Here is a 26,097-nt window from a genome sequence, read left to right as displayed (position 1 = left end):
TTAAGCCTACGTAAGTTGCAAAGTTATTTATAGTCAACAGAATGTTCAAAAGAGACCAACAAAATAAAGTGTTGCCCTTTTTTGTTTCAGTGTTCAGACAAATCCTGCCTCCGGACCCCATCCATGAAAAGACGCCCCACTGACAACAGTGCTGAGGGGAAAAAAGACACTGGCATGCTAAAGTACATCCGCAACCAGGTCTCTCCTTTCTGTCCACTACACAGAGAACTTTACTGGTGTACACGCTGTTGCTATTGTTCCAAGTGCATAGCATACTTAACACTACTAACTAAGTCTATATTCTGTTTTTTTTTGTTTTGTTTTTTTAGGTAATGAGCCTGTCTCCAGCCCCTCTGTCCTTGCTCATAAAAGCAGCCCCTATCCTGACTGAGGACATGTATGGAGACATTCTGCCTGCAGCATGGGAGCTCCTGCTGAGTGTGGATGAGCATATGGCTGCAGCTGCAGGTCTGTCTGGCTCCTCCCTTGCTGTGGAATCTACTCAGTTTCATTTCAAAGGCTAACTAACTAATAGCTCTGTGACAGCGTTTTATTTTATAGCTAGGGGATTTTATTCCTATTCTGTGATGTTGATGACCATGTTTCAAACCAAAGTGGGCAGCCAACTTAGTATGTATTTTGGACACCATTAAAGTTACAATGAAGAAACAAAAAATAAAAATAAATATATATATATATATATACAGTATGTCATAATATAATATAAATATTTATTATAAATAATTTATCCATGCACATTAATATTTTTTTTAATTAATGTGCCTTAATAATCAAAATAACTTCTCTTCTTTGATGACATGTTTACTGGCAACAAATGACAATAATCCATTCAATTCTGGTTAGACAAAATCAAGTCAAGTTTTTTTTTAGAAGATTCACTTGGATGTACATCACAATAGGAAAGAAAAGACTACTGCAACTTCATTTTCACACCAACTTTAAATTTTATTTTAAATGAAGCTTTACCTGACTAAAGCTTAATTTTAACAATATTTTATATAGGTATTCTCAGTGCTTGGAAAGTATCAGTAGAAATTAGTTTTTCTAGAAATTCTATAACTGCTATACGAATAAAATCTAATTATTTATATAATGTAACTAAAAATATTCTAGGTCACCTAGTAGGTTCCGTGTATGCCTTTTTTGTGCTGATAGTATCAAACTGTGCTCTTATAATTGTGCTAATTATAAAAGTATCAAATGCAGCAACATCAAATTTTGTTGCAATCTGGAACTGTAAGAGTTTGCCACATGTGGCTGTTGACATTTTGGTTAGGATGCTGCCTTAAAAGGTTGCTGCCTATATATAGAATGTAGAACTCCCTAGGGTTTGGAAGGGAGCAGGTATATGCGTCTCTCTCTGTATACACTAATTATTATCATACAAACACACACAGCTGCCCTGTTCCTGCTGTGCGCGGTGAAGGTGCCGGATGGAGTGACCGAGATGATGATGGCTGAATTTCACCACCAGGAAGCGTGTCAGAGAATTAACTCCATTTTGAAATTCTACACTGTCTGGAGATTCCGTTACCAAGTGTGGCCTCGGATGGAAGAGGGGGCTCAGCAGATTTTTAAGGTATTATTTATGGAAAAACAATTGACAGTGCATTTTCTATGCATATTCTTCTTTGTTGTTATTTTGTTTTACATCCTTACAATATCATTATTGTCAATATTTAAAAAAAAACTATTTCAGTCTCTCTCTCTGCGTGCATGTTGTTTCATAGATTCCTCCACCCAGCATTAACTTCACGCTGCCCTCTCCTATCCTGGGAATGCCCTGTGTGCCCATATTTGACCCCCCATGGGTTCCTGTTAATGCAGGCACTGTTCCGGATGCAATTAGTGAAGATCAGTCTGTAGGTTTTAGTGGCCCACCACACCAAACATATCCTGCCTTAAGGCAAAATGGTTATGCACAAATTTTACAGATGATATTTCCTTATTAGCCACTCAGTTCTTTCACTGCTCCCTGTACATTTCAGAAATCATTCTCGGCACGTGCAGTGTCTCGTTCTCACCAACGGGCAGAGCACATCCTGAAGAACATGCAGCAGGAGGAAGAGAAGAGGAGGCTCGGTCGTGAGGCCAGCATCATCACGGCCATCCCGATTGCTCAAGAGGCCTGCTATGAGCCTACATGTAGTCCCCCGCCCGAGCAGGAAGAAGAGGGTGTGTCATTTCTGTGCTGTACTAGTTAGGGTTATATCATATCTGGTTTTTTCAGATAAAAGAGTTTCATTTAAATTAGTCATTTGATACAATACACGTAATGTGTACATATATGATGTCACACTGTACTTATATTTGAAAAACACCTGCATGTAATTACATCTGCAATTAATTGTTGTAATTGTTGCCAGACCTTCAGACTGACAGCATCTCTTGGTCAAGGACTGCCTAAGAGGACGTTTGACTGACATGTAACGCAATCACAGTTCGTTTTGTTCCGCGTCATGTTTAATGGAGCCACAAACTTCACATACATAAGAAAATCCAGTGCTCATTGTCAAAATTGTAAACACAACGTGGACCGATAAAGAACCCAAGACACACATCTCCTGGACATTCTGTAGAATCAGATCGCGACTTCGAAACTCCTGAAGTGTTTTCAGAAAAGTGCAAGCCATATGCACATATCTGTGGGCGTGACGTCTGAGGCTGATACTACCCCGGGATCCTCCACTTTTTTTGGAAATAGACTCATTTTACAACTCCCTCAGGGGTTTGCATTTGGGTTACACGTTTTCGAATCCATTCAGCCGATTTTCTTATATTTAGAAGAATATCAGTAACCAGAGTTTCTGGTCTCATTGACTTCCATAGTAGGAAAAAATATATACTATGGAAGTCAATGAGACAAGAAACTGTCTGGTTACTGATATTCTTCTAAATATAAGAAAATCGGTTGAATAGATTCAAAAATGGTAAAAACTCAACTGTTTAACTCTGGGGGAGTTGTAAAATGAGCCTATTTCCAAAAAAAGTGGAGTATCCCTTTAACTAACCCTTGAACCTTACCATACCAAACCTGTCCCTAACTTTTACCCAAATCCCAAGTCAATAGAGGCAAACGTGTTTTACAATACAACATGAACACAATAAGTGCATTTTACCTGTTTTTTATGCAAGTGTCTAGTAGTTAAAGACACCTAATATAAAGTGACGACAAAAAAATCCGCCTTCTAAATAAAAGAGCCAGTCGATGATTGGTAAAGTCATAGCATCACTGCACCTGCCATCAGAATCTCTTCTCAGTCAGTGTTCTGAAACACGCGCTTTGCGCAGTATTGCTGGTCCAGCCTTTTAATGCTAGTTAACAATTTATGGGACAGTTCATGTTGCTGATTTGAAATATGTTATTTAAATGTGAATTTGACAAGCAGTTATTGAGATTACAGGAATCCCCCCATTCAAGTAGACAGGACTTGGTCTTGGATAGCTGAAATAGCCTCTCGGTTTGAAAGTGAATTCTGTGTGAGAAATGCTTTATACAAATTCCACTGAAATTCCTGCAACTCTGCATATAAAAAGTCCCAACATTAGAAATGAGCTGCTGAGTTTTTTGGTTACACCTTTCGATAGTCCACTTTAGACATTTTAGTAACTAGTAAAGTTAATTTACAACTACGTCAACTAACTCTCATTAGATTATTAGTCGACTGCAGGAGACTATTAAGTTCGAGTTAGGAGAATAAGTTTACTTGTAGTTGCCAAGTTATGTATAGTCAGTACTAGAAGGTATGTTGGGGGACCAACAAAATAAAGTGTTAGCAGATATTAAGCAGACAGTCTACTAATCCTCTAATGACAGTTAGTTGACATGTAGCTGCAAAGTTACTTATAGTTAGTAGAAAAAATATGGTTAGTAGTTACTTATAGTTAGTAGAAAAAATGATGGTCTAAAGTGGACTATCGAAATAAAGTGTTACCAAATGTTTTAACCAGGTTTAATTTCAGAACTGTTTGAGCATAGACTGTTTACTGAATGATTAAAAAATAAATTAGACTCAACGGCAAATCCACAGATTGTGTGTGAATACCGCATGGACAGTTTAAAGTGTATTTACATAGACTTTGAATTAAACAAGCCTTTTTTCTAGAGTAGAAGGTGGTAATTAAATATAAAATCTATAGATGGACTTCATCAAAATTTAAATAATAAAAAGTCAACAATGAATGACATGACTTCTTTAAATTTTGAAACACTGATATCACTTTAAAAGAGTAGTTCACTTTTTTTTTTAAATTGTTGATAATTTACTCACCCCCATGTCATCCAATATGTTCACGTCTTTCTCTCTTCAGTCAAAAAGAAATTAAGGTTTTTGATGAAAACATTCCAGGATTTTCTCAATATATAGGACTTCTATGGGAACCAAACGGTTAAGGTCCAAATGAGAGTTTCAGTGCAGCTTCAAAGGGCTTTAAACGACACCAGACGATGAATAAGGGTCTTAACTAGTGAAACGATCGCCCATTTAAAAACTAAATAAAAAAGTTAAAGTTTAATAAGCACAAATGCTCGCCGCTCTCTGTTCTGTGATGAGCATTCGTGACTCTCCTGTTCAAACTCGTTCATCAAAATTAAATCTTTTTTCGAGTCATGACTCGAAGGGTCCTAGATAAGACACTTATTCATTGTCTGGTGTTGTTTAAAGCTCTTTGAAGCTGCATTGAAACTTTCATTTGGACCTTGAACCGTTTGGTTCCCAATGAAGTCCATTATATTGAGAAAATCCTGGAATGTTTTCATCAAAAACCTTAATTTCTTTTTGACTGAAGAAAGAAGGACATGGACATATTGGATGACATGGGGGAGAGTAAATTATCAGAAAAAGTTTTTAAAAAGTGAACTACTCCTTTAAGCCCAGTGATCAATCCTGAAATATGGGTTTTCAGAACATGTTCATAGAGATGAGCTAATTATGTCCAAATGTAATATTTGGTATCCTTTTTGTCAGTAGAAGATGTGATGAACCTTACGTCACGCCGTCTGTCCGTCAGCCCTTCCTGTGCCTCCAGTAACTCTCACAGAAACTACTCCTTTCGCAGAGGCTCCGTGTGGTCAGTGCGCTCAGTGGTCAGTGCTGAAGGTAAGCTGCGTTCTGGACTTACCAACCAGTTCACCTTCTCCGTATTTACAACAGATTTAGGAGTAAAGTCATTAATCATATTGATTTTATTGTTTGCTATTCATCTGGTTTGTTTTACCTTACAAGATGATGAGAACACAACAGAACTCACACCAACACACCACATGCTGCAGCCACCCCAGGCTGTTTTCCCACCATGCATATGTGCTGCCGTGCTGCCCATTGTGCACCTGATGGAAGATGGTGGAGTTCGGGAAGATGGAGTTGCAGGTGAGAGGCAAAGAAGAATCTTCCGACAAACCATTTTACCCACTGTTCTCTTAGACCCTCACACTACTACTTTGTTTCTTTGCTTTGTGTTTCCACAGTATGTGCTGTTGCTCAGCAGGTCTTGTGGAACTGCCTGATTGAAGATCCAGCATTGGTTCTTAGACACTTCCTGGAGAAACTCACAGTCAGTAACAGACAGGTAAGACCACTTAAGTAGTCATTCTTTCAGAGAATTAAAGATGAACGTTTGCTGTTATATGATGCAACATGGTTATTGTTCTCAGGATGAGCTGATGTACATGCTGAGGAAACTGCTTCTTAACATTGGAGATTTGCCTGCACAGACCTCGCACATTCTTTTCAACTATCTGGTGAGACTTAAGAATGAAGAAAAGAACACCAACTGGCAGAAAGAACCAAAAAAGGGGCTTACAGCAATGCCATAGAAGAACCATTTTGGATTCTAGAAACCATTTTTCTTTGTGTCACAGGGAACCTTATATAAAATTATTTTTATAGAGTACAGCACACTTTTATATTACAGAAAATGTTAAACGTTTTTCACACAAAGTAGCATTTAAGAATCTTTGTTTGGGATAGTTTATCCAAAAAGAAAATTTTGTCATAATTTACTTACCCTTATATCATTCCAAACCCAGAAGACTTTGGCTATTCTTCAAAGCAAAAATTAAGAAGAATGAAACCAGCTCAAAAAGTTCAGAAAGGTAAAACGAATCCATATGAAGTCTTGTGAAGAGATACGATCACTTTATATGATGAACAGATTTAATTTAGTCCTTTATTCACGTTTAAACACATACATAGAGCGCATCACATATAGTAAACATGGAAGCTTGTGCATGCACTACATGCTAGAAAAACCTCATTGGTTCTCGTTTGATCGTTCACGTATGCCATATGTGATATACGCTCTATGTATGTGTGTTTATATGTGAATAAAAGCCTAATTTAAATCTGTACTTGTAAAAAGTGATCACATTTTTTCATAAGACTTTGATTCATATGGATTTATTTTATGGTGCCTTTCTAACCTTTTTGGATCTTCTATGTCAGGGGTTCCCAACTAAACTGGCAAGAGGTCCACTAACCTGATGAGCCCAGTAAACGAGGGTCCGGACATGCAAAAACACCCGGCAAAATAAGTTCTTTCATTTTATTAAATTTTTTTAAATTGTAACCATGTCAACAAATTGACAAAATCTTTGACAATAAAATCTTTATCTTTAAATGTATTTTTTTCAATTTTGTTGAAATTAAGTATTATTTCGTTTTAGTGCAAAAATTTCAAACCTTTCAACATCAATAACAGCAACAGGAAGCATAATTTTTATTGGCAGATAATTTTCATTGAAAGTTGTGTCTTGTCTCGAAATGCCGCTTGATGTTTCCACTTACAAATAAGACACACGGGCCTCGTAGAGCTCGATGAAGGCAAAAATGAACGCGTACACTTCAGTCCACTCATCTCGAAAGATGCGGCCACTTTTCTAATTTTTGACAAAGCCATAATAATCAATTCACGAATATCATAGTAATGTGTGTACAAGCCAAAGTTTGGGATCTCTCCAGACCCCGGCTCTTGAAAAGGACCTGACACTTACATAACTGCCCGCGCGCACGCCTGTTCAAAAATTGCTCTCGGTAAAAATTCATTTTTTTTTTTTTTCTAAAACTTTTTAACAAAAATGTTTAGAGGTCCGGTCCGCCCGTTGGGGACCCCTGTTCTATGTTTTGGTTATCTGGACTCTGGACTATCAATGGAGGGACAGAAACCTCTCAAATTTCATTAAAAATATCTAAACTTGTGTTTTGAAGATTAACAAAGGTCTGAAACGACATACATGTACGGGTGAGTAAATGATGACAGAATCTTCCTTTTTAGGTGACCTATCCCTTTTAGAGTGAAGGATTGAGATTCAGGGATCTCATTGCACAGATCTGGGTCTCATACTAGAAATGTGAAACCTGATATTTTTCTCATTTTTTCCAAGGTGGGCTTGATCATGTATTTCGTAAGGACTCCCTGTGAGTGGGGTATGGATGCCATATCAGCCACATTGACCTTTCTGTGGGAGGTGGTGGGTTATGTAGAAGGGCTCTTTTTCAAAGACCTTAAACAGACTATGAAGAAAGAACAGTGTGAGGTCAAGCTTCTGGTTACTGCCTCCATGCCAGGTTGCATATTTCAGCTACGCTCCATACAGAAAATAAGTTTACTAGTGTCCTGTTCATGTTCAAAACTGAACCTGTAATTATGTTCCTAGGAACCAAAACCCTGGTCGTTCATGGACAGAATGAGTGCGACATTCCTACCCAGTTACCAGTGCATGAAGACACCCAGTTTGAAGCTCTCTTAAAGGTCATTGTAATAGCTGTAGATTTGTTCAATATGGACATGATGTTGCTATATTTTCACAATTTAACAACCTTTCCCCCTTTTTTTGCCTTTATCTTCATGCCAGGAGTGTTTAGAGTTCTTCAATATACCAGAGGCTCGATCTGCTAACTATTTTCTAATGGATAAACGTTGGAACCTTATCCACTATGCCAAGGTGGGTTATAGTTTTCTAACAGATCTAGATATTTCAAAAAAAAAATGTGTTTGTATTTTTGTTTGTATTTCGGCTGAAATTTGATATGCATCTCTACGTCAGACCTATGTGCGAGACATCTACCCTTTCAGAAGATCAGTGTCTCCTCAGCTCAACCTGGTTCATATGCTTCCAGAGAAGGGTCAAGAGCTCATTCAGAAACAGGTGTGCTTTGTGAATCTTATTCAAGGGAGAAAGTGTTTTTGCACATAATGAAATTAAGAAAAATGTAGCACAAATAACCAATCATTTGTTTGAAAAAAAAAAAATTCAGGTGTTTTCCAGAAAGCTGGAAGAGATTGGCCGAGTTTTGTTCATCATCTCGCTTACCCAGCGTATGCCTGCCATGCACAAGCAATCCCACGTCTCCATGCTTCAAGAAGACCTTCTGCGACTGCCCTCATTTCCTCGCTCTGCCATTGATGCTGAGTTCACCCTCTTCAATGAGCCTCTAGGTAAATGAGAACAAATAATTTGATCTTCTTTTACGTAAGCTAATCATCTTGACTAACAGTCCAGCCATTTAACCAGTGGTGTCAGTTCGCAAAAAGTCACAATATGGCAAGTTCTGATGATTTCATCCATCTTACAATATTACCTGACAATTTCAAAGTCCTGTTCAATTTAATCCTTTCTAACCATACAAATAGGCATATAAAACATCTAATGGTTGACTATAATCTTAAATTATATCCAAGACATCTTTATTCATTCTATTAGAAGGGTGGCTAAATTTGACTAATTCAATATTACAAGACACGATGCTGAATTGTAGAAAAAACAAAGAAAGAAAAAATACATGCATGTTATTGTTTTAGATTAAATATCAGGTGGACACTATTTTTAAAAACGCAATCATCAGCAACACTGCAACATTTCATAAAAGTCTTGATTTCATGAGAACTTTAAACTAAAAACGAGAGAAATTACTCCATTTGTCAAAGCTCTCCAGTGTAGATAATCTACAGAGATAGATGATGAACGATTAATGTCCAATAGGAACATAAGCACTACACACTTAAACATAATGTTATCGCAAGACCCATACCTAAGGAAAACTAAGGGCTTAAATACACAAGGAAGATCATTAACAGAACAGGTGTGTAACTCAGATAAAAACCATAGCAACTAACAATGAACGAGAACTCAGGCAAAACAGGAACAGGGAAAATCATGATAAGTAACCGTCAATTCGGTCAAATATTGCGCTGCAAACGTTAATAACAGCTATTAATTATCAATGCTGGCAAATGATCATGGTAGAAGTGGAATAATCCACGGGATTAAACTATTATATTGCACTTTGCAATTTCTTTTCGGGAAGTTCTTTGCCTCCACGCATTGCATTAAAATAGTAAAATGCACAGCTAGCCATGGATTATCTCTTACATAGTTATAATTTGAAGGATCATTACATTTCATTTAAAAATAATTTAGAAAAATGTAATTGTCTATACATTTTGTTTGTTCATATTGTTTTTTAATTTTGTTATTTAAAATGAGTACATACCCCTTGCGCTAGAGTCCTTGTTACATTTAAATAATTATGTTCATATTAGTTCATGTTTAGATGATCTCCTTTACAGTTATTATGTAAAAAAAAATGTGTGTATGTTCATATAAATGATTGATATATTCATTATAATGTGTTTTATATTTCCCCCTTCCTAGGCAAAGAGCTTTTTGGTTTAGACACTTTACACAAGGTCCTATGGATCAAACTGCTGGAGGAGATGTTTCTGGGCATGCCCAGTGAATACCCCTGGGGTGATGAGATTATGCTATTTCTGAATGTGTTTAACGGTGCCCTGCTCCTACACCCCGAGGACAGTGCCCTCCTCAGGCAATATAGCGCCACTGCCATCAACACAGCTGTACACTTCAACCACCTCTTCTCACTTAGTGGCTATCAATGGATCCTTCCCACTATGCTCCAGGTTAGCAGCACACATTATTTTCCTCATTTATTTTGATTTAGGAATGTTTTCTCATTTTTTTAATGCTTATTCGGTTTTGTGTTGCTAATTTTCTTTGCTGAAGACGTACGCGGATTATGAGAGTAACCCACTGTTGCGTCGAGGGATTGAGTTCTGCTGCAGACAGTTCTATATCCTCCATCGTAAACCATTCATATTGCAGCTCTTTGCTAGTGTGGCCCCACTGCTGGAATTCACTGTAAGAGCTTTAAGATTTCATGGTTTTAACTACCCTTCATTTATAGATACTGTTATTACAGTATAATTAAAGATTGAATGTGTGAACTGACTTTTTTACAGACTCGCACCAGTACTGGTCTTTCGAAGGGCGTTTCTTCACAGTGTCTTTTTGACCTGCTGGTATCTTTAGAGGGAGAGACTGCAGATTCATTGGATGCTCTGGAGCTGGTGAAGGCTGAGAAACCTCTCCGCTCTCTGGGTAAGATGGCACACAGGGCTCCTGGAGGATACAGGTCTATCCTCGTCCTCTGTTTTATGTGAACACTATTCAGCTTGGCTATTGCTATTGTTCTGGGTTTTCTTTTTTCAGATTTTTGCTACGGTAATGAGGATCTGGCTTTTTCAATAAGTGAAGGCATCAAGCTGTGTGTCACAGTGGTTGCTTATGCCCCAGAATCCTACCGCAGGTTTGTCACCTGCAGATTTCAATCAAGTTCTTCAGAGATGTTCTCTCTCTCTCTCTCTCTCTCTCTCTATATATATATATATATATATATATATATATATATGAAGAGTTCAGATGCAAAAGCCTCTAAGTGCCATTTGAAATGTTCTTCTAAAATGATCATTTTTATCAAGCTTGTATATTTAAGTTCAGTAATTTCACTTAAATGGCAATGAAGATTACCTATTAATTGTCATTTAAGTGAAATTACTGAACTTAAATATACAAGTTTGATAAAAATGGTCATTTTAGAAGAAAATTTCAAATGGCATTTAGAGGCTTTTGCATCTGAACTCTTCATATCCAACCATATCAGTTAAGCAGATATTAGATGCCCATCGATACTGGATATATATTGTCCAATATTAGATATATAAGTGTGCATGCTCAATTACCTAATTTGTACAGTTATGTTATTTATTGCTGACCTAAAGTTAATTTTTCAAAAAATTATTAATTTAATAACACCGTAAAATCAGTGCTCGAAGTGGGGCGGTATTCACATCCTTCTCGCATGTAGCCGGTACTCTATATACCACTGACAGAAAAAGTGTGACGGCCGTTTTAACCCCTTATTTACACTGCACATCTGTGGCGCGTTACAGCTGCGATACGGCTACCGGAGCTGATCGTGGCCACCGCAAGCGTGATCAGCGCGCATTCACAGCGCGCGGAGGGGCGGCGCGTGAGCAGCAGTAAAGCGGGGGTTAGGGCCGAGTCTATTTTTATAGTGCTACGCTCATTTAAAGTGAAAGCACACTTTTGATGGAGAAAATAAATAATAAAGTGCCCAAAATGCACAGAATTTGCATGTCTAGTGTGTTTTAAACAAGAACTGGAGTAGGCTACATCAGAAAAGAAAATGAAGACTCAAAAATATTTATACAAGATTTAGCCATTTAAACTTGTTTTAATTATTCAGTTTGGGTAAAACTATATGTTTTATAAATAAATAAAACAAGCAAACTAGTCAGAATATAAGCTTTCTTTTAGTTTATGTAATAGCCTACACAGACAGGTAGCCTACATGCCCAAATCAAACCCAAGTATAGTTTTTTTTTTTAAATGTTTGCTGTCTTGTAAACATATCGAAGTATGACTGAAAATACAGCATCAGAGCTGTTTTCTTGGTTGTTTTTTGTTGTTTACCATTTACATGAAATTGTTGTATACCTCCAATCTTAACAAACTTCAAGAATCAAGTTTAATAATGAAAAACTTCTAAAAAGAGAAAGTTTCTTTCTAAAGAAATGCGCACACACACTACTTGTTTAAATACATTTATGGTGTTAATAAATAACAATAAATTGTTGTTGTACCAGCAATATTTTCAAGTTTTGTTTTTCACTGTGAAAATTTCAAATGTCATGATTTGCCAATGCAAGAGAGTACCGGCACCTTTTCCCCCCCACTTCAAGCACTGCGTAAAAAGTAATCTTAGTAAAGTTTTATGTTGTGGTACCCAATTATGTTATTCACTTGCATTCCAAAGATTTCATTTTATTTTAGTTTTTAATGTTTTATTTTCAATTGATTTAGACAAAAAAGCCATTTGCCAGTTATCAGCAACAACATTAAAATAATTATTGGCTGATAACTGGAGGATCGATGGATATTAAGTCTGCTAGCATCAAGGCGCATGTTTTTGTTGTGTTCGTAATAACATTAAATGACTAAGGATCAAACACTTTAGTGTAAGATGCATATTCTCTTTTCTCTGTAACTATTTAGAAATCCATTAAGATATGAAAAGGCCTCCAGGTGTATTCCAACCTTTAATAAACTTGGTTTCTCTGATTCTTTTGTCAGTCTGCAAATGCTAATGGTTCTGGAGGCTTTGGTTCCATGTTACCTGCAGAAGATGAAGGGCAACACACAGACTCTGGAGTCTGCATCTGCAGCAAGGGATGAGATTGCTGCCATAGCTGCTCTGGCCACCTCTCTGCAGGCTCTGCTCTATAGTGTGGAGGCATTGACACGGTCAGTCCCAGAACAAAAGCCTTTACTGTAATTACCTACTTCTCTGAAGTCCTAGATATTTCCTGTTGTCATGTATAATTTATTATGGTGTTGGTGTCCTAGACCTATGACCGCACCTCAGATGAGTCGATGTGACCAAGGCCACAAGGGAGCAACTACAGCCAACCACACCATGTCTGGAGGACCAAACACCAGGTCAGGGCAGATAGAGTTGGCTTGATATGATGCGTCTGTGCACCAAAAAACATTAATAGTATGAAGAGCATGGTACAGTGTATCAAGTCATGATCAGTGTTTGAAGACCGACCATACAGTTTCTTCTTTTTATTGGGGCATCAAAACTAAATAATAAATTGTCATAGAGAAACTGTCCAATTTTACATTTTTGAGACAAAAAAAAACATAATCCTTTTCCTTCCCAAGTTTTAAAAAAAGTTTTAAAGCCTACAATAATGACTTTTATTCAGAGCTGGTTTGTTTAGGCAGGACGTTTCAAAGAAAAAAAAGAAGAATCAGAATTTAAGCAGATCTGCGAACTACTGGAGCTTAAAGCCCTACAAGAGATAAATCTGAAAAACATCTCTCACAATCAGTGATCTTGTAGTAATATCTGCATTAAAATGGTTATCAATGTAACAGTAACTCAAACCATATGAATCATCCACTCAGAAGGGCAGTGCTATGGATAAATATATGCATTAGTAACACAACTTGCATTTTTACGCTACAACCACAGATGTCGTTTGAGAGCCCAGAATTCCGTAGTGAATCATTAATGCCTGTGTGCCTAACCATATTAATCTTTTAAAAGTTCCCCTGTTATGCTTTTTTGGATATTACCTTTTATGTAGTGTGTATTATAGCTGTTTGAGAAGGTAAAGTGAAGTGAAAAGTTTCATTAATCAAAGTGCATGACAAATGTGGCCCGTGGTGGTAAACTTTATGTTGATTTAAATGAATGTTATCATGGAAAAAAAAAGTTGAATATATATTTTTCCTATAGATATTTGGTTTTGACTTGAGTGTGTGCCAAATTTGGTGTCATTACCAGTGATTTTATGGTATGGTTGCTAGGTGATTTTTTTTTTTTGGAACTTTCAGAAAACTTGTTTTTGTTTTTTTTTTGTTTTTTTTGAAGGTTCATCATTTGAAGGTTTTTTAATAGAGAATGTGAAAATAACAATAACTAATTTTAGTAAATTTGCTCATTGGAAATCATTTTGCCAGCACGGGTCATAAATTGAAATTGAGTTCTTGAAATGAGTCATCAGTTATTCCAGTCTTACTTCCTGCTCGAACCTACGTAGATTTGTAATAAATCTGCATAATGACCACCTAGTCTTCATTGGCTGCCCATGAACAATGTGTACTTTGACCCGCCCTCGACACTGCAGTTGTAGCTGAGGTCTTGAAGAGTTTGGTTTGTGTTGTCGACAGAGAAAGATAATGTTTTCTGCTAGCCTGGATGCCAGCCCGAACTCCGCCCACAACATTTTTTGGTCGGGAAGTTCGGTCTGGACTCGATCCATTGAGGAGAAATTATGATCAGGCAAAAAATGAACGGGCCAATCAAATTGCCAGGTCGGGCTTTATACGATGATGGACAGATGATCTGCAGGGACACGTAATCATCATGTTATCAAAGAGCGCTTTGTCAAAGATGACTGCAGCTGGAGAATTGAGATGTATAGATTCCGCTGTCGCGTCTTTTGTAAAATAAATCGACAGCGCATTCATTTTAATAGACAAACAGAGAACTGCAATCAAGGCATTTGTCGATCGGAAAGATATTTTTGGCGTCCTTCCTACATGATTCAGGAAAAGTGTAACTTATCAGCTGGCTCTGACGGTCGCTAAGAAGATGGGACGTAATGAAAAGCCTGTGGTCGTTGTGGTTTCTCCTTTGGTGGCACTCAAGTAAGTAAAAGAAGCAACACTCGTTATTTAACTTCTGAAATAAATAAAGTTAGGCTACGTTCTGTATTTGAAAACTGCGCTATGCAAAGGAGTTGACTTACTGCGTTGCTCTGATTGGTTGTAGGTCTACCGACTATCCAAATGAGTGGCGAGGTTTTTTTTTTCCTGGTTCGGTTATGACACGCCTCATAATCAAAGCCCAACTGAGGAGTTTCAGACTGATATTCTCTCTTGAATAAGAGTATGATGAAGTCAGGCTAGTTTTCTGCGCTGTGAAAATAAATCTATTTTGCATGCACCTTGCAAGAATGAAGCTTGAATTAATAAGGTAAAACTGACGCCATTGTTACTTTTCGTGCCACCGTGCTGAGGAAGCCTCCGAAGCTGAAATTCAAGACCATTTCAGACAATGAAAAAAGATGTGATGCTCCAATGTATACTATAATAAAATGAATTTTTTTTTTTTTTTTTTGACATTGGATGTGTGTAAACCTATTGTAGGAGACCTCCAAAACAAAACTAGGAACCTTTATAGCATAATGGGGGCAACTTTGCAAGTTTCACTTGCAGGATTCATTGCAATAAGAGCCATTCAGCCTTAATTTTATTTCATGAATTAAAAAGGATACCTTCATCAAATAATTGCATTTGGGTCATTTTAACGGAATATTTTATGTTTTGTTCACTCGAAACAACATTCTCATGTCAGCTTCCTACTTCACCTAGTTGCTGTAGAAGGTCACTTGGCACCATGCTGACACCTACTGTATAATGTTACCATAGCAACCCTGTAATAAAGCAGAAAATGACCACACTTCCTGAACGCATATTGAAAAATAAAATATTGCTGTAATTTGACTCTTTGCAGGGATAACCTGCACCTGCTGGAGGAGGGTCAGGGTATATTGAGGGAGGAACTGGACGAGCGCATCGCCCGTGAAGAGTTCCGTCGCCCTCGCGAGTCTCTGCTTAACATCTGCACGGAGTTCTACAAGCATTGTGGTCCGCGCCTCAAAATCCTGCAGAACGTGGCAGGAGAGCCCAGAGTCACTGCTCTAGAACTGCTGGACATCAAGTCTCATATGAGGTGAAACAAAAGCTACTAGAAAAGTATTCGAATTAAATCACAGCATTATTCTATAACTTAAACCTTTGTTTAACAGACTGGCAGAAATCGCCCACTCCCTACTCAAATTGGCCCCGTATGACACACTGACCATGGAAAGCAGAGGGCTGCGCCGCTACATTACAGAGATGTTACCCATTACCGATTGGTCCACAGAAGCCATTCGTCCCGCCCTCATCCTCATTCTGAAGAGGCTGGACCGCATGTTTAACAAGATTCATAAAATGCCCACACTCAGGTGCGTTCACCCCCAGGCTCTGTGCACCAGGTACGTGCTCACACTGATCTGTGTTTCTCTCTGCTCTGGTGGAGCTCTGCTGGCATTATCAGTGCTATCAGATCTTTTTACATGTGATGGATGGCTGCTGCTTTTGTGGTTTGGTGTTGTGTTTGTCTTCCATTGTCTCCATTGTGGTTTTGAAATAAAGTTGAAGTGGGCTAAATGTTGTAAAGCAACAAGTATATCTAATTATGCTGTTTCTTGCTTGAGTAATTTGTGTAAATACTTTTAGGTTGGTTGTTTTTGTGAAATGTTGTATTGAAAAACAATATACTTAAGATAACACTACAATATTACGATTACGATACACCAATTAAAATGCATGTTGTCATTTACAACCTTACAACCAGAAGTATTCTACATAAAATACTACATTATTTAGATATATTTATATATGGCAGAAGTCCTTAAAGTGACATTTTCTACATTTTTAGCATAGAGATTTTGTTTGCATGCATATCAAAGAGTTTCTGATAAACTTGTGAGCACAATTTCCTGCGAAGGTTTGCACGCTAATTTTTCATGCACTTCTAGAACTTTCTAATGCACATGAGAAGGTTTTTTTATGAGGGGGGGTGGTGGTGTTACTTTAGGTGCTCCGTAATTCAATGACTAGTGGCAGAAAACATATTACCTGGTTGATGTCCATCTTGTCAGGGTGTGAGAATAATATATCCGTGTGTTGTTTTTGCAGGCGGCAGGTGGAATGGGAGGCGGCTAGCAGCCTGATTGAAGGGATTTGTTTGACACTTCATCGGCAGCCAATCATCTCCTTCCTCCCTCACCTGCGATCTCTAATCAACGTCTGTGTCAACCTGGTGAGTCCCAAACACCTGTTGCTGATAATTGATCATTTCACAAGATGTAAACAACACTGGTCCAGAAGCACTTCCTGTTTCAGTTTTTTAACAATACATAAAAGCTGGGATAAAATACAACCAACAGAACATTTAAAACTGAATCAAAAAGTTAAACAAACATCTTTAAGATGTTTTCTTTACATGTGAAATAAAGAAAACAGTTACAAACTGAAACAGGAAGTGCTTCTGGACCAGTGTTGTTTACATCTTGTGAAATTGTCTATATGCTCTGTGTGATGTGTGTGTTTACATGTGTGTGTGTGTGTGTGTTAAGGTGATGGGGGTTGTTGGGCCGTCCAGCGTGGCAGATGGACTTCCCTTGTTGCATCTGAGTCCGTACCTGTCTCCTCCCCTTCCCTTCAGTACTGCAGTTGTGCGTTTGGTTGCCATGCAGATCCAGGTATAGTCTATTCCTTCCTAAGGATATTTCGTTAGCACTTTATTTTACAGTCCTTTTCTGCATGCACATACTATGTACTTATAGTAATTACAAGAACTGGGTAATAACTAGGTACTAACCCTGAACCTACCCCTAAACCTGACCATATTGTAAGTGCATTTACTGTAAAATAAAGTGCTACCAATAATTCTAATGTTCATTTCAATTCACTGACTTAGATTTGCCTGCATTCATGGACTAATGTTTAATGTCTTCCTCAAATTCTAGGCTTTAAAGGATGACTTCCCGCTCAGTCATGTGATCTCCCCCTTCACCAATCAGGAGAGACGAGAGGGCATGCTGCTTAACCTCTTGATTCCATTTGTATTGACTGTGGGCTCAGGAAGTAAAGGTCTGCCTCAGAAAACAAATTGAACCAGAAACTATTAGGGACCGTTCACACAGAGTGCATTTTGACATTCCACTGCACATGCTTTTCTGTTGTTTTTCTATGTAGACGGATATGTTTGAGCATTGCTCTCGTGTCCTGTGTCTTTTGCAGTGTCTTTTGCATGACACGACGATCTAGTTTTCAAAAACCCATCTCTAGACCTTGCATGTTTTTTTTTTCTTTCCACTGACCTGCCTTTCGCATTTTTAACTGCAAAAACGCATGTGTGAATGGGCCCTTAAATATGCTCAAAGAGATAATGCGATTGGATGTCATTTAGAATATGTTTGTTTGTTTTCCCTTCACAGACAGCCCTCATCTGGAACAACCGGAGGTGTTTCTACTTTTGCAGACCGTCATTAACATCCTGTTACCTCCACGCATCATCAGCACCTCCCGCAGTAAGAACTTTGTTCTGGACGCATCCCCTGCCCACTGCTCCACCCCAGGGGACACTGGGAAAGACCTGCGTAGAGAGGGATTGGCTGAATCCACCAGCCAGGCAGCTTATCTTGGTACTAGAGCCCTAGAAAGGAAAAAAAAAAATTTGTAAAAATGTGTTTTTCAATATTTTATATAGATATTTTAAATCTTTTCTCTCCAGCTCTGAAGGTGGTCTTAGTTTGCTTTGAGCGACAGTTGGGTAATCAGTGGTACAAGCTGAGTCTTCAGGTCAAGGAAATGGCCCTGCGTAAAGTCGGCGGACTGGCTTTTTGGGATTTTATTGACTTCATAGTGCGCACACGAATTCCAATCTTCATTCTACTACGTCCTTTCATACAGTGCAAGGTAAGATTTTGAGGGTATGCACTACCTTTCTGAAGTTTCTATTAGTGGTCGACCGATACATGTTTTGTAATGGCTGATGCCTATGAATGTATATGTATGTACATATACATGTATATACAAATATGTATATGTACATATACATATATATGTATGTATGTATGTACTGTGCAAAAGTCTTAGGCATACTAATCCATAAACACCACCTGTCGCAGTATTCCACTTCTGCAATGTTTGCATAGTTTGTGCAGAATCCATCCCCTTAAACTGCGACCAGGTTGAAATTTGCAATCTAAAGTTTTTTCTACACAACAGAGTAACTCCTTGCTGTACTACCATACAACGATCTGTTTCATTAATGCTAGATTTTTTGCTGTGAATTATGGACATGGCACATGAGGACTAATAGGTGGTTTGCAGTCACGTGATTGTGTTGACGCGCGGAATGCAGATGGAGGGCAAGGAGTGAAGAGCGCAATGGACGAGATGGAGGAAAATCCGTACTGTACTACTTTAGACGCTATTACAAGAGAAATATATTAACAGAAAACCGAAACATATGTTGGACGTGATCCTTACGTTATGAAGAGGAGCGATTTTCAACTGAATTGAGAGATTTGCCTGCCATCGAGGCTGTCGATATCAGCAACTAACTCGTCTTTCAGACATACTTTGACATTACAAAGTTCGGAAACTCGTACATTACACAAACAGCCACATAAGTGTATTTAAACACCTGAATAATGTAATTATAATAAGCTACATAAATAATGTATTAACTCACATTTGACGAAGTGATCACTGCACACACACACAGGCATTTTCCCATTCGGCTCCTCCCGACTCCAGACGTAGGTTTGCAAGGCATTTTTCCCGGTGTTTTTCTGTCAATTTCTTTCCAACAACTTTTGGCACACGATAAAAACTCCTCGTGGTTTGATCGATTTGAGCAACCATAAACGACGCAAAACATAGGCATTTTGAGTGCGTTATAGTGCTTCCTAAATATAGAAAATCACTTCCTGCCCTCCGTCTGCATTTCGCGCCATGGCAACGCAGGGGCGTGACGTCACTTGAAAACAATTTTTATTTTTGTCCTCATTTCCAGATTCAATCACAGGCTCGTCCTTGCATACTAACAGGCGTACTCTTCAAAAACAGTGCTTTAAATCTCTCGACAAATTAAAGCACCTAAATGACATTTGTACATATTTGAAATGAAAGATATAGATAGATTGTATAGAATGTCAGCTTGCTTATTTTCCTCAAGATAAGCATTTATTAATCCCACGTCATGAAAATATGCTTCTAACCACATTTTGAGAGCCAACATTACAACCACACAACTTTGCAATGCTATTTGCAAATGTGTGTTGGAACTATGGTTTGACCATATAACTATGGTTATTGTCTAAGCAAAAGTGAGAGCTATTGTTAGCTATAGTTACCTAACGTTGCAACTAGCCAACATTTTGGATAAAACAAACCTGGCAGCAGAAGAAAGCCTTGTTTGTCATTCCTATAAATATATCAGCCTTAGTGAAATGATGGTAAACCACTAGTTTCTGTCTCTGATCTATCTTCTGCCAGCTTTCTTTACATGTTTCCATAAGGTTGATGCTCATGAACAATTCATCATATCTCTACTTTCAGCTGTTGACCCAACCGGCTGAGTCTCAGGAGGAGATCACAGCCCGTCACCATATCGCAGAGCAGCTTGAGCGTCGTTTCATCCCACGTTCCCTCTGCAAGAGCTCTCTGTTTGCTGAGTTCAGCAACGAGCTCAAGATCCTGAAAGAGGCTGTGCATAGCGGCTCCGGTGAGAACTGGCTTAATTGCTACATTACTTGTAAATTAAAAGTTTACCTTTATCTGTTAGGATTTGTTAACCCTGGGTCATCCTTAACCATGGGCGAATGTAATCTTGGGTTGTCATGTTCCTGCAATAGTAATTAATCCTGTGAGATTTAACCTGGGGTTAAAACTGGACTTAACCCAGGGTTACAAATACATTAAGCTTGGATTAAATGTAACGTGAAAAGGTTTTCTGTCTATCTCTCCCTGTTTTTGTTTTTTCAGCATACCAGGGAAAGACTTCCATCAGTACTGTTGGCACATCCACCTCTGCATACAGGTTAAGTCTCGCCACCATGTCTCGCTCCAACACTGGCACAGGAACTGTCTGGGAGCAGGAGAGCCAACCCTCACGTCAGCCCTCACAGGATACACTCAGTCGTACCGATGAGGAGGAGGAGGAAAGTGTGTATTTCTTCTTCTTTAGTTTCTGCATAAAGCCCTATTTCTCTCAGAATTTTAATTTTACCATTATTTGCTCACTCGTGTGTCATTACAAACCACATTAATTTTCTGTCTTTGTAAACTATTTCAAACTGTTGATTGAAGAGATCTGACTTAAAAGACCAGTCTAGATTCATAAATATATACTGTATACATATTACATGTAGCCTGGCATGCCAGACCTACATCAAGATGTTAGGTCTGGGAACTCATCATTGACAGGGCTCAATCGGAGGGCCGGGATAAACGGTTATTTTTCAAATTCTCTCTGCACGCAATTGGATGGCGCTAAAACCAATCAGAGCAACGAAGAAGGTGACTGCTGAGTCCCATGCGTTTTCCCACCAGAGGAGCAAGTTGATATATTAAACTTTTACCGTATCTGGCAAAATTCCGAACACATTTTTTTTTTTTAAATGACTCAAGTGCTGTTCTTTGTTCACCAGCAGCAGTTTTCAAATACAGAACGTAGCCTACTTTATTTATTTTAGAAGTTAAATAACGAGTGTTACTTCTTTTACTTACTTCACCATGAGTGCCACCAAAGGAGAAACCACAACGACCACAGGCTTTTCATTACGTCCCATCTTCTTAACGACCGTCAGAGCCAACTTGCAAGTTACAATTTTCCCGAATCATGTAGGAAGGACGCCAAAAATATCTTTCCGATCGACAAATGCCTTGATTGCAGTTCTGTTTGTCTATTAAAATGAATGCGCTGTCGATTTTTTTTTTTTTTTTTTTTTTTTTTTTACAAAAGACACGACAGCGGAATCTATACATCTCAATTCTCCAGCTGCAGTCATCTTTGACAAGCGCACTTTGATGACGTGAGGATTACGTTACTGAAGACCACCTTTCAATCATCGTATAAAGCCCGCCCTGGCAATTTGATTGGCCCGATGATTTCTGAACCGATCATAATTACTCCTCAATGGATCGAGTCCAGACCGAACTTCCCGTCCAAAAAATGTTGTGGGCGGAGTTCGGGCTGGCATCCAGGCTAGTCGTACTGTAATCCAAAAGCCAAATTCACTACTTGTATGGTGCTTTTATGTACCATCCAAATTGTTTGTTGATTAATTGCATGGAGAGAAAAAACTTTTTTTTCAAAAGTAAGAAAGTCATGTAGGTTTAGAGCAACACAACCATGGGTGTAGCTTGCAGGGAGGTGACGGAAAGATGCTACTACTATATATAGTTTTACAAATAAATTATATGTTCAACTCGAAAGTAAATATGCATATAATGTAGGTAATTATATACAAATTCGGTTGTGTTATTGAAAGTAGTGTTAATTACCTTTTTAATGTAGATTATTTTAATCAAAGATGTATGGTCATAAATGCTAAATTATTAGAAATACTCTTATTAGAAATGATTTAATGCAGCATCCTAAGTTTAAAGGGGTCATGAACTGGCTTTTTAAATTTTATTATATTGTTGTCTGAGGTCAACTTATGACGTTCGCTTGGTTTTTGCATTCAAAAACATCAAAATGAATAAGTAACAGGCTATTTTGTACCCTAGTTTTGAGTCTAGCTGAAAAACGTTCGGTTTTAATGGGCGTCTCGCACTGAAGACTTGAAAGTAAACTCCCACAGAGTCCCACTGCTGTGAGTGGATAAGAGTTTTGCATATTATAATGAGTTTCAACTCACCCGTCGATGCACATGGGGGAAATTGTTTTGAAAACGTCTAATGTTGTAAAATGGCAACCGGAATGATTCGCCCATACATGTTCGACCCAGAGTCCGTGTGTTGCACAATTCCTGTCAGATCCAATATAGACGACACAGCACCGTTCTTTACTCTTAATCGGTCTGCAAAGCCAGTCTTGTTTACAAAACAATCCTCAGTGAAATGAAGCGAACAGACGGACAGTGTTTTACCTCATCAGCTGGAACGTCATTAAAAATAAAATGTATCCATGCAGTCCTATTGGAATTCAGAGGACGCTTATGCAGCATTTTCTTCCACAACCAGGCACTGCACAATATTTTGTATTGCTCGGTAACTCGATCCGGTTTGTCATCACGAGGTAGGCTTCTATGTTATTTAGCTATGCGTGTAATGCGCGAATCGGTGGGCGGGGCTAAACCGGCCGTGTTGAAGTAGGCGTTGATCTTCTTCTCCTGGGGTGGTGTTTTATCCTCTTTGACGTCGTAGTTCCCCACTTTGAAAAACGAGTCGTTTGCTGAGGCAGGTGTCAATGAAAGCTTTTATGTTTGAGTTCTGAAACTTACAGGATATTCTTATAATATGATGGCCCTTGGATGTCAAAAGCTCAAGGAAAATTTGATTTCTCAGTTCATCACCCCTTTAATGTACAAAATGTATAGGTTTCACTGCTGATGAAGTTTTAGAAGCACTTGCCGATGTTATTATTACTGAATGATCCATATTCACTCTTACTCTGTCATTTTCAGATGACTCCATTAGCATCCCCAGCGTGGTAAGTGAGCACGAAGCTTTCCTCCCCAGGCTCATTTCCCAGCGGCGTTTCTCCAGTCACGCCACAGGCTCTGCCGCCACTCAGCCTGAACCAGGCATAAGCACCATGCTGCCCAGTCACAGGTAAGCAAGCACCCCACTTCAAAACTAAACCTCATGTAGACTGAAAGCAACAGAAACTGTCTATAACAACCTTATTTATTCAATCTTACCGTATCTTTCCCTTTAAGAGGGGGCTGATCTACAGCTGGGGGGTTGCATGTCTCTCTTATTATTCCCCTAATCTTGTTCCCTGCCCAACTCTACAGTGAACCCAATGTGCTAGATGAATCCCAGGGGCTTCTGGAGGAGGGTAACCTGTCTAGGTACAGTGTCACGGCCCTGTGTGTGCAGTGTCTGTGTGCCGGGGCTGGGCCTGCCTTCCCTGTTCATCACATCCAACTTGAATTCTCGCTAGGATCTTTCTCTCTTTTTCTTCTCATCCTCTTCAAGTCACTGTTTCTCTCTCTCTCTCTCTTGGAAAGGGACAATGAAACCCGTCTACGTGTTATCACTCTGTGGTACTCATGTCATCTCCAGTGAGCCTCATGGTGTCATGGTGTCCACTCATGTTTCAGGCTTTTTGCTGCTCAAATTGGAGTTCCTCTTTGGGGGGCCAATCTGTGGGGCTTGTGGGGTTTGGTCTAGCAGGTTTCAAGTGGACAATTAGACATTAAAAAAAAAAAAAATTCTGATCAGCCATCTTATGAAACTCACAAATTGACTTATTGCCAGAAATGGCTTAGTTCAAATGAGGGGTTACGTCCTGCTCACACTGCTATACCAGCTTCTCTATTCCCCTTTGTTTTGTTTTTTTGTTTTTTTTTGTTGTTGTTGATGACATTGCAGGTTCTGACCTGTGATTCATGCTTTACTAATTCGTCCCTGTCCTTGTGTTTGATTGGTCGAGGGCTATGGACTGAGGGGGATTTGTGGAAGGGACACATTTCCTCTTAACTCTCCAATTTATTAGGAGGATTTAACAGGGATTGTGTTCAGCTCTCCAAGGAGTTCAAGCTCACCGGCTCTGTTTGTGTGTCTTTCCCTCGGCTTTATTATGCAGGGTTGCCAGTGTGCAGAGTGAACCGGGACAGCAGAATCTGCTCATTCAGCCGCCTCTCGGTCGGAAGAGAGGGCTTAGGCAGGTGAGCTTTCAGTCTTATTTATAACGCTCAGATTTTTTGCATTCGGTGTATTATGCCAAGGCGTGAAATTAAGGCGCTGTGTCTTGTAGCTACGCCGACCCCTGCTTTCTATCCCGAGGGTGCAGGACGAGTCTCGTGGGCGTCAGGGAGCAAGACTCTCAACAACCCGCAGGAGCGTTCAGCCTAAGAATAAACCAATCGACAGAGGTACGTGTTGTTTGTGTGACTACATGGAAATTAAATGAACGCCTATGATGCTAATGTGCACAACATTTGGCATATTTAACAATGTAAGGCCTGATATATAAAATCATAATCCAGAAAATATGTTATCATCTAGTCTATTGAGTCTTTTGACGATATATATACAGTATAGCATGTATAATAATGAAAAAAGAAAGAAAAAAAATATATATGAAGAGTTCAGATGCAAAAGCCTCTAAATGCCATTTGAAATTTTCTTCTTTAATGATGATTTTTATCAAACTTGTATATTTAAGTTCAGTAATTTCATTTAAATAACAATTAATAGGTAATTATCATTGCGATTTAAGTGAAATTACTGAACTTAAATATACAAGTTTGATAAAAATCATCATTAAAGAAGAAAATTTCAAATGGCATTTAGAGGCTTTTGCATCTGAACTCTTTATACATACATATATATTTATAATGAACAATAATTTAAATTTAAAAAAATATATATGATAGCAAAAACATTGTTGTAGTGAAGATTTTAATAATAATAGAGCAAGCTGAATAAAAAAAAAATACGTATCAGTTCCCAATCTAAATACAAAATAATACTTTTTTGATATTGTGTAATTAATACTTGTACTTGTACCTACTGAGTATTTTAGTACATTTTCAATGTGATTTTTCTATAAGCAATGAAATATACCTAAAGTCTATAAGTTGTTTAAATACACTTAAGATTCATTTTGCGATATCAGAATATTGCAATACTTTGTCTGGGTTTCATTGCCAGCAAATAGTGAAATAATAAATATGCCAATATACATATTCCAATAAAATGGAAATAATATTAAAAGTACTTCTACTTCCTGAAGAGCATACATAATCCACCAGGGGGCAGAAGATATGTAATAGGTCATGTAAAAAGGTTATTTTGGAAAAGCATTGGTCAAATGTATGATGTAGAGGCCTTGGAGTGCCATGTATCAAATTTAATTAATATGGTTTTATAGGGTTAATGACATCAGCTCAAATGGCAACTATGAGAATTGTCTATTGGGCAAACAGTAGTGCTTGCTTGGTGCCAACAACACCAATGTTATGGATACAATTCCTAGGAAATTGCATGAACACCTTGAATGCAATCTACTTCACTTTGCTGCATAAAGGTGTCTGCCACATGCATAAATGCAAACGAGGCTCAGAGTGTCTAATGAATCTCTTATTTTTTCCTAAGTACTTGGTGACCAAAAGAGGTCTGTGACTTTCACTGAGAGCCAGCAGGAAGCAGCTGTCAGATCTCCCACCGCCACTGTCAGCCCCAGCAGTGGCCTAGCAGGGGTCACAGAGGTCGGGAAGCTGAGCCATGACTCTCCCTCCACTGCATCTGAGTCCTCATCACCGAGCATCAAAACTGCCCAGCACAAACCAGCATTGCCACAGGTCTGATTAAGAACAGTGTTCAAATGAAAGCTTGCAGAGTTGTTAGTTTAAAATGACGTGTTCATAAACTCTAGTTTGAAA

General features: G+C 38.5%; 1 protein-coding gene across 2 annotated transcripts in view; it reads left to right on the top strand.

Moving 5' to 3' along the window:
- unc80 (unc-80 homolog (C. elegans)) overlaps positions 1-26,097 on the top strand; it is a 72,171-nt gene that overhangs the window by 42,594 nt on the left and 3,480 nt on the right. Inside the window, exons 30-63 of one of the 2 annotated variants that reach the window (XM_039655719.2) lie at positions 91-198; positions 330-468; positions 1,419-1,600; positions 1,752-1,883; positions 2,010-2,196; positions 4,989-5,120; positions 5,247-5,390; positions 5,489-5,589; positions 5,675-5,761; positions 7,403-7,586; positions 7,676-7,770; positions 7,874-7,963; positions 8,066-8,167; positions 8,277-8,457; positions 9,674-9,939; positions 10,043-10,177; positions 10,279-10,417; positions 10,529-10,625; positions 12,473-12,643; positions 12,746-12,838; positions 15,429-15,647; positions 15,724-15,924; positions 16,661-16,784; positions 17,101-17,226; positions 17,494-17,617; positions 17,965-18,171; positions 18,261-18,445; positions 20,096-20,261; positions 20,522-20,701; positions 23,170-23,317; positions 23,503-23,559; positions 24,297-24,378; positions 24,468-24,585; positions 25,811-26,016. In XM_039655719.2, the coding sequence (XP_039511653.2) occupies positions 91-198; positions 330-468; positions 1,419-1,600; positions 1,752-1,883; positions 2,010-2,196; positions 4,989-5,120; positions 5,247-5,390; positions 5,489-5,589; positions 5,675-5,761; positions 7,403-7,586; positions 7,676-7,770; positions 7,874-7,963; positions 8,066-8,167; positions 8,277-8,457; positions 9,674-9,939; positions 10,043-10,177; positions 10,279-10,417; positions 10,529-10,625; positions 12,473-12,643; positions 12,746-12,838; positions 15,429-15,647; positions 15,724-15,924; positions 16,661-16,784; positions 17,101-17,226; positions 17,494-17,617; positions 17,965-18,171; positions 18,261-18,445; positions 20,096-20,261; positions 20,522-20,701; positions 23,170-23,317; positions 23,503-23,559; positions 24,297-24,378; positions 24,468-24,585; positions 25,811-26,016 (4,908 nt within the window). Of the gene's footprint in view, positions 1-90; positions 199-329; positions 469-1,418; positions 1,601-1,751; positions 1,884-2,009; positions 2,197-4,988; positions 5,121-5,246; positions 5,391-5,488; positions 5,590-5,674; positions 5,762-7,402; positions 7,587-7,675; positions 7,771-7,873; positions 7,964-8,065; positions 8,168-8,276; positions 8,458-9,673; positions 9,940-10,042; positions 10,178-10,278; positions 10,418-10,528; positions 10,626-12,472; positions 12,644-12,745; positions 12,839-15,428; positions 15,648-15,723; positions 15,955-16,660; positions 16,785-17,100; positions 17,227-17,493; positions 17,618-17,964; positions 18,172-18,260; positions 18,446-20,095; positions 20,262-20,521; positions 20,702-23,169; positions 23,318-23,502; positions 23,560-24,296; positions 24,379-24,467; positions 24,586-25,810; positions 26,017-26,097 lie in introns of both variants that reach the window. The other variant, XM_089133929.1, reaches the window with a different exon arrangement.

Source organism: Pimephales promelas, chromosome 8 (genome assembly GCF_988280905.1).
Source record: "Pimephales promelas chromosome 8, fPimPro1.hap1.1, whole genome shotgun sequence".
NCBI classification, from domain to species: Eukaryota; Metazoa; Chordata; class Actinopteri; order Cypriniformes; family Leuciscidae; genus Pimephales; species Pimephales promelas.
The sequence above is the reverse complement of the archived record's forward strand: the minus strand, read 5'-3'. Positions and strand labels throughout refer to the sequence as shown.